The sequence below is a fragment of the Siphateles boraxobius genome, unplaced genomic scaffold (genome assembly GCF_051911475.1).
Source record: "Siphateles boraxobius isolate OS27281-9 unplaced genomic scaffold, OSU_SipBor_1 5, whole genome shotgun sequence".
NCBI lineage: Eukaryota > Metazoa > Chordata > Actinopteri > Cypriniformes > Leuciscidae > Siphateles > Siphateles boraxobius.
Genome location: NW_027509141.1, coordinates 287,501 through 296,689, shown reverse-complemented (window position 1 = coordinate 296,689; position 9,189 = coordinate 287,501). Strand labels below are relative to the sequence as shown.

General features: G+C 41.7%; 1 protein-coding gene across 1 annotated transcript in view; it reads right to left on the bottom strand.

Moving 5' to 3' along the window:
- Nucleotides 1-5,421: 5,421 nt before the first annotated feature.
- The window catches only part of dusp7 (dual specificity phosphatase 7), a 12,340-nt gene continuing 8,572 nt past the window's right edge, over nucleotides 5,422-9,189 (bottom strand). Inside the window, exon 3 of the mRNA XM_077204360.1 lies at nucleotides 5,422-7,556. Within this exon, the coding sequence (XP_077060475.1) occupies nucleotides 7,249-7,556 (308 nt within the window). The 3' untranslated portion in view covers nucleotides 5,422-7,248. The remainder of the gene's footprint in view (nucleotides 7,557-9,189) is intronic.

Here is a 9,189-nt window from a genome sequence, read left to right as displayed (position 1 = left end):
AACAGTCCAGTGCTGCTTCTCTGTAGCCCAGGTCAGGCTCTTCTGCCGCTGTTTCTGGTTCAAAAGTGGCTTGACCTGGGGAATGCGGCACCTGTATCCCATTTCCTGCACACGCCTGTGCACGGTGGCTCTGGATGTTTCTACTCCAGACTCAGTCCACTGCTTCCGCAGGTCCCCCAAGGTCTGGAATCGGTCCTTCTCCACAATCTTCCTCAGGGTCCGGTCACCTCTTCTCGTTGTGCAGCGTTTTTTGCCACACTTTTTCCTTCCCACAGACTTCCCACTGAGGTGCCTTGATACAGCACTCTGGGAACGGCCTATTTGTTCAGAAATTTCTTTCTGTGTCTTACCCTCTTGCTTGAGGGTGTCAATGATGGCCTTCTGGACAGCAGTCAGGTCGGCAGTCTTACCCATGATTGCGGTTTTGAGTAATGAAACAGGCTGGGAATTTTTAAAAGCCTCAGGAATCTTTTGCAGGTGTTTATAATTAATTAGTTGATTCAGATGAATAGGTTAATAGCTCGTTTAGAGACCCTTTTCATGATATGCTAATTTTTTTGAGATAGGAATTTGAGGTTTTCATGAGCTGTATGCCAAAATCATCAGTATTAAAACAATAAAAGACCTGAAATATTTCAGTTGGTGTGCAATTAACAATTAATCTAAAATATATGAAAGTTTAATTTTTATCATTACTATATTGCCAAAAGTATTAGGACACCCCTCCAAATCATTGAATTCAGGTGTTCCAATCACTTCCATGGCCACAGTTGTATAAATCAAGCACTAGGCATGCAGACGCTTCTACACACATCTGTGAAAGAACAGGTCTCTCTCAGGAGATCAGTGAACTCAAGTGTGGGACCGTGATCGGTTTCCACCTGTGCAAAAAGTCCATTCGTGAAATGTCCTCACTACTAAATATTCCATGGTCAACTGTTAGTGGTATTATAATAAAGTGGAAGCAAGTGTAAACCGGGTACCCTTCCCATAAATCCTGATGTACATTGTACATCATAAGAAGGATGGCGTCTACGCTAATATTAGTCTCTCTGTTTATCCCAAGGTTTTCCCGCAGTCCGCCGGATCCAGGCCATACCCAGATCTGATGAAGGACCATCACATGGACACGACGACAACGCATCCCTGAAGTGACAGCCTCATCAACACTGTGAAGGCCTCATGGACACCTCGACAAACTCATCTCCATACCGGGGTGATGACTCCGACCCCTAACCAGATGAACTGGATAAATATTGTGAAAGTTCTGATCCAATCTGACTTCTGACCTATTATGCCGCCTAAATCATAATCATACACTGTTCATTTTGTTCGCCTTTATTCGCCATTGGCTTTTGGCTTGCTTAGTTGGGGACATTTAACATTTAATTTTGAATTTAACAATACTATTACAACTTTACTTTCCTGTTATCTCTGTCAAGCTGCTTTGAAACAATTTGTATTGTAAACGCGCTATATAAATAAAGGTGACTTGACTGGATTTGACTAAAGTTTGGTGGAGGGGGGTTATGGTGTGGGGTTGTTTGGTGGAGGGGGATTATGGTGTGGGGTTGTTTGGTGGAGAGGGATTATGGTGTGGGGTTGTTTGGTGGAGGGGGGATTATGGTGTGGGGTTGTTTGGTGGAGGGGGGCATTATGGTGTGGGGTTGTTTGGTGGAGGGGGGCATTATGGTGTGGGGTTGTTCGGTGGAGGGGGGGTTATGGTGTGGGGTTGTTTGGTGGAGGGGGATTATGGTGTGGGGTTGTTTGGTGGAGGGGGGATTATGGTGTGGGGTTGTTTGGTGGAGGGGGGCATTATGGTGTGGGGTTGTTTGGTGGAGGGGGGCATTATGGTGTGGGGTTGTTTGGTGGAGGGGGATTATGGTGTGGGGTTGTTTGGTGGAGGGGGGCATTATGGTGTGGGGTTGTTTGGTGGAGGGGGGCATTATGGTGTGGGGTTGTTTGGTGGAGGGGCATTATGGTGTGGGGTTGTTTGGTGGAGGGGCATTATGGTGTGGGGTTGTTTGGTGGAGGGGGGATTATGGTGTGGGGTTGTTTGGTGGAGGGGGGCATTATGGTGTGGGGTTGTTTGGTGGAGGGGGGATTATGGTGTGGGGTTGTTTGGTGGAGGGGGGCATTATGGTGTGGGGTTGTTTGGTGGAGGGGGGATTATGGTGTGGGGTTGTTTGGTGGAGGGGGGCATTATGGTGTGGGGTTGTTTGGTGGAGGGGGGATTATGGTGTGGGGTTGTTTGGTGGAGGGGGGCATTATGGTGTGGGGTTGTTTGGTGGAGGGGCATTATGGTGTGGGGTTGTTTGGTGGAGGGGGGATTATGGTGTGGGGTTGTTTGGTGGAGGGGGGCATTATGGTGTGGGGTTGTTTGGTGGAGGGGGGATTATGGTGTGGGGTTGTTTGGTGGAGGGGGGCATTATGGTGTGGGGTTGTTTGGTGGAGGGGGGCATTATGGTGTGGGGTTGTTTATACTCTGACGAGCTGCTGAAAGCATCATGAAGCACATTCTTCATCAGAGACGTTATCTGACCAAAAACCGAATGATTCCAGTTTCCTGATGCTCATATTGTGCTACTTTGTAACACTCTTATCCAAATCCAATGACAAATAATTCAGTATCATGAATCCCATCTCTAGTTTCAGCATCAGATCCCACATTAAACTGATTCTCATGTAGTGACTCAGAGAGAGAATAAAGGCTCCAGAATCCTGTATCTGGCCTAATTCCAGCTCGCGGTGTTTGCGTGGGATTCAATGTGTTCTGCTTCTGTTGAAATGAACAAGGAAGAGCTGTGAAGAACGAGAAAGTTTGATGTAATCAGTAGCAAACCGTTCGTCTCGAACCGTCGGTAAATGAGACGGACTCACAAACGGTTAATTAACCCCTGTGTTCTTGCTGCATAGCTTCAGATTTACAGCATTTTCAAGAGTAAGTCTTTTTGAGTAGTTATTTTTGCACTCTACATGAATCGTTTTATTTGGCATTTAGCTTTAATAAGTACTGCTTTCTTTGGTCTATTAGTGTGGTGGGAATAAAACGTGTGAAGGTGTTCGTAGTAAGTGTCCGTCTCTCACTGGACTCGCAGAGAGATAAGTCTGCATAGACAGACTTCATTTATCTGGTGAAAAGGCAGCGGTGGCATAATGTAGATTTGTGTTTCATCAGCACAACAATAACACCGTAACAATGTGTTATTTCCCTGAGGAAACAAAGACTGAAGCTGAACTGATCCCTCGAGCGCTCACAAACTCAACCTGTATTTCTGAAAGGAAACAAACTTTTTTACGTATGATAAATTTTGATTATAAAATGATAATTCGGCACCTACATGTGCACAACCTGTGGTTAACCTGTGGTTAAACCAGTAAGCCGACCAGTACACATACTCTCAGGTTTATGTTCTGTTTTGATGGAGTTTAATGTGTTCCCATCTCCTGTGTTTATTTCCTGTCATTCTGAGTTGACCTACTTTCCTAGTGAGTGCCTGTTACCATAGCAACCTATTGTGCACACCTGCTCCTTGTTAATTCACTCATTTAGGATGAAGTTTTTAAAGGAGCTGTTCTCCGTCTTTCAATTTCCTACATTCATTGTTAACCCAGGGCAATGTATTCCCTTCTCTTTTTTAAACAATTCTTTAATTTGTCCAGAATAATAATCACATCTTCTCTCGATCTCCTTAAAAGGACTTTTTCACTTCAATCAATCTCTTTCAGAGCTATTCCAAGACTTTGTTGCTGATTTTTAGGGACTATATCATGATAAGTAGTTTTAAATGAATTTAATAATTTTTCTTAAAAAGAAAATATTATGATCAGACAGCCCTGTCAAAAAATTTAAATGATTTAAAATTCTTTCAGGTTTATTTATAAACAATAGATCTGTTCTAGTTTTAGAACGAAGGGTTGTCTAGTAGGCTGTTCTGTCAGTTGTGTAAACGTTTCCTTCCTTTCATTCCAATTTATATTAAATTCTCCCATAGTAATTACTTTCTTTTTCAAATCACAATGGTTAAGAAGTTGTTTCAAATGGTCATAAAAATCCAACTTTGCTGAAGGTTTATGATACACATTCAAATAAATGACATTTCAGCAGAATGTGAGATATTCACTAAAAACATTATTTCCAGGCATATTTAATCCTGACTCTGAGAAAGAACAATTTAACCTTGTTTATCATAAAACTCCATCATTGTTTTCTTTAATATATCGCACTGATAGTACCAATATTACTAAAAAATACAATATTAGAGTCCAATTTAATAAAAAAAAATGTTGATGGTTTTCGTGAACCGCACGCAACACCTGCCAGACATGTGACCTCTAACCTTTAAAAAAGTCAAATTTTGCACTTTGAAAAAAGAAAAGAAATAAGACGTGTGCTGTAGCCTGACATCAATGACATCATCGATATCGATTTAGATGTACTTTATGCTGTTGAATGAGGTCACTGAATAAATGAAAACTATATTGTGTTCTTCAGAGCTTCTTTTTATTGTAGTTGTAATTAACACTGAAATCAGAGACTGATGATGTTTTTCCTGCTTGAGCAGAGCCACATCTGCATGGCATAGAGCGCTATATGAACACACATGATGGACTCGGGTTATGAAGAGGAAGCGAGCGGTGGTCGTCTCAGTCATCGTCATCACACGCTTCAGAAACCTTCAGTGTCGGAGATGAACCACAAGACTACAGGAACCCAGTGTGTGTGTGTGTGTGTGAGAGCCGACCTCTACAGCAGATCCTAACGGAGATCACCACAGCAAACACACATCTCTTAAGTTTTCATCTCTGTTTTTTATTTCAAATGAAATTTTAATCTTATATCTGTTATTTAACAGTTGAGATAGTTCTGTAATGCTGATCTAACAGCAGAAGTTGCACAGGCGGGGCATGTTGTCACACTGCGTTACAATGATACTATCAGAAATATGATATTCTATTCTATACTATATGAATTCTATTGTGAATAAAGAGAGTCGGAAATTATTCGTTAATGTTTTGAACTCTGCTGTATAGCCAGGTTTTCCAGTGTGCGATTGTCGTCAAACTCATTATTAAAAAGTGTTGTTATTTTATATAAAAAAGTGCATAATTGTCTTTTATTCAGAAAATATTTAAGTTTGTATATTTTTGGATTAAATCTGTCATGGTCATGTTATAATGTTCTCCACCAATGGGGCACGTTGTCACATTTCACTCCATTCTTTCAGGGTAAATGAAGTAAAAAGTATACAGTGTATTAATGAAACAAAACCATATAACTGTACTAGACATGTGGGGAATTAATGTGGGAAAATAATAAATACTCTGAACCCTAAGTAGGTTTACACAAAGCCTGTGCTACTCACCGGTTTGTACGGGTTTTATGGGAAGGATCGAATGAACACACCAAACCAGCACGGATAACCAAAAAAATAATTCAATATTTATTTGCAGTACAAACAAGTCTTGTATTGGTTTTCATATACTATACAATACATACGGACAATTTTATATCCTTCATAAACCAAAAAATTTAACTGCCCGGTTACCAAGCCCAGTATTATACACATATATAGATTGTATCTTTTAAAAAAATGTTTACAGCACATATAAAACAGCTCTTTGACATTTGAAGCTGTAACACGATGCCGACGCATTGTCAAATAAAAATCCCTGAAAAATTCCTCGGTGAGGTAAGATACACATTTCCTTATTCGCTCATCTGTCGTTCTGTCACTCGCAGAACCGTCGAGCAGCTACGGCTAATGTTCACGGACGCTATACACGTTCCTCTCGCTGCAGCCTGAAATCAAGATTTACATGGAAATAAAGAAGCAGGTTCAGACCCGAGGTGACCGCACTGTTATTGAGACTGGGTTTCAGAGTTTCAAGCATGAGAAAGAGTCGCCCATGATATATTAACGGGACGACTGTTGCATATCTGCACAAGGTTAATACTATATATATATATATATATTGAGATATATGAAAAGGCCACAGAAGTCAGTAAATAGCACATGTATATTATGGGGTAAATCGAATCGGATGAAATGTGTGATGTCACTTCCTGTGAAACCCCGGGCCAACGCTGCTCGTTTCAAGCTAACGAAGCTATTCTCTGCGGATCGCTAGTATCAAAAGTAGAGTCAAAAACCCCAGGCCATTTCTTCTAGAAAATACTGCAAGGGTTGTCGAGTATATTGCAGAGTAACAAACATAACCTCGACTGACCCGTGAAAGACCATTAGTCGTCTATTATTACTACTACATATTGGTTTCTTTAAAAATGAACTTTTTAATACAACGATTCTTAAAGAGAGATACAAAGAGTATTGAACAGTCAGAGTAGGAAAGAATTAAAAAGGTTATATAAGGCCAGCTTAAAGCAACCCTGTTAACTCGAGCACTCGTTCAGAAACGCCTTCGCTACACACCGTTCAAGAGTTCAAGAAACAGTCCTCAACATTCGGCACCTCGAGAGGATCGCATGCCCAAATACATCGAGTGAATACATACTTCAGAAATTAATACAATATAGTCACACTGTAATGAGGATCACCAAGGCCAGAAGGTGAAGAGCCTCGTGTCTCACACACAAGCGCCAATCTGTGGTGTGCGGTTTCATGAACAATGAGCTTTAAGTGTGTGTCGTCCTCGTCGCAGCCTAGGACTGGCAGGAACGCTCAATGTGTGTGTGTGTGTGTGTGTGTGTGTTGGAGTACCGCTTTTAAGTGCCAAGAAGTGAAAGGCTTCACCACTGTGCAAAACGCATTAGGTCATTGCAAACGTAGAGCGAGAGAAAATAAAGAGGGGGATGTCGACTCACAATGTTTGTTTGTGTCGGTTCTGTCACGACTTTGAACGACGTCTGCGAGGAAATATACAGAGATATGGAAACTGAGTGTGTTGTGCACCTCTGATGCCCCTTCGGTCTGAGCTGGGAGAAAAATCACCAATACATTCCCCTCGGGTTAGAGAACACAAATCCCCGTCGGTGCGTCGACAGCCTCCGAGGCCCGAGCACGTACACTTCATCCTGTGTGAGTGACGCGCTGAGGTTCTGCTCGGGAATCAAAGCGCGACAATAAAAGAACAGTCTGTTCCATGAAGGCAAGAGAAGCTGCACTGAGATCCGCCGGAGCTGAGGGCCCCCGGGGGCCCGTGTGCCGAACCTCGGCTCTAAACTCCCCGACACCGGAGATCATCATCCGTCGAGCGGCTCCCCCACGACCCGCTGTCCCCGCACGCTCATGTGGACTCCAGCGGGTCCAGCTGGAACAGGTTGTGATTGGTCGGCGTGGTGAAGAACAGCTGGTCATTGGTCGATCGGTTGTCACACGGGCTGTTGAGGCCCAGCGTCCTCTCGAAGTCCAGGAGCTGCCCCATGAAGTTGAAGTTGGGCGAGATGTTGGACTTCTTGCGCTTGACGAAGTCGTAGGCGTCGTTGAGCGACAGGTTGAGCTTCTGCATGAGATACGCCACCGTGACGGTGACCGAGCGACTGATGCCCGCCAGGCAGTGCACCAGGATCCCACACTTTTTGGAACGAGCTTCCTCTGAGGAACAGAAGAACAAAGAGGTGAGTGCCAGACAAGCCCAACTGAAACACACACACACACACACACACACACACACACACACACACACACACACCCTAAACCTAACCATCACACACACACACACACACACACACAGCCATCACATACACACACACACTTTCTGAATGAGGTCATCAGGATGGTCAACTAGGTGACTAGCTTTAAGCTGACCTAGAAAGTTTTATCTTTATTTTAATCGAGACTCAACTTTAACTTTTCACATTTCAAAGTCGATTACAGTCCTTATATTAATATGTTATATATGCTGGTCTGTACACTCATGCGCAACGAGAGTCCAGTGCAATGAACACTTCAGTGTGAGTGAATGTTCACATTATGCCAAGCGCTAGTGAAGAACCAGAAGCCTGAAGACTCACACCTTCGGGTTTGGGTTTCCAGCTGCATTAGCATTAGCATTAGCGTGAAGTTAAAAACAGCACAAACGTGTCTCTCAAGCTGGACTCTATCCTTCAGATCAAAGTGACAAAAACCCTGCGTTATGATCCCGTGTGCTTTAGAACATTTCATTGGTTCTTGTGCATCATGTGACTTAACATCATGTCATCACACAAGATCCACTGAGGTCTGATGTTCTTGAGGTGTGGCCATGATTACACACGGGTTTATTTGAGAGTAAATGTCTCTAGAGTTGTTGATTAGTTGATTAGAAACTCTGACGCCACAGACTGTCGTACAGGAAGTACTATTATGAGGGCTGGTCGATGCGGCCTGAAGAAAATCCCACTTACGGTTTAAATAAGAATTTTCCCCTACTTAAAATCAATCTGCAGATGACAGAGAAATCTTTTAAAACAAGTTTTAACTATTTTGTTCTGATTTTCTCTTCTGGGATTTGATATGGATAAAGTGCAATCAGAAACAGCAAGCCAAGACAAGATGGCCGCCCTGCCGTTGTGAACAGTGAGAAAATGTAACACAACATAATGTAACTTACATTGTTACATTTCCACTGTTCACAAAGGCAACGTAACATAACATCAAATGGGTGATTGAGATTAGGGGGGGGGGGGGGGGGGGGGTAAAAAACAACCTTAAAAACCTTGCATCAAAATAAGTGTATTGTGATTGTCAAAACATTTGCTAACTAAACAGAATTGTATTAAGTTTAGTGACAACACAATGTTTACATGCTATAATGACTGTTTTGAGGGAATAAATAAACGCATCAAACAGTACTACAATGAGTTCATATAGACATATAATTCCATTTTTTCCATATAATCTTTTGACATTATTAATAGGATTTTTTCACAGTACAAATTGGGTCTGTATACCAGGGTTATTATCGTTAAATAAAACTACTAATACACTTCTGTTAATTGAAATAAAGCTGAAAAAAAAAAAAAAAGTAAAGTTAAAATGAAAATGAGAAATGTTGCCTGAAATATGAAAATCAAAAGTTGATGCACTAAAATTATTAGCTGGAAATAAATAAACTAAAACTGAAATAAAAATAAATTAAACCTAAAACTAATAAAAATGTAAAAAAAAAAGAAAAAAAGAAAGAAAAAAAAAGTAGAAAATTAAACTAAAATTAACATGAAAACTATAGGCTATATAAAGCTCATTC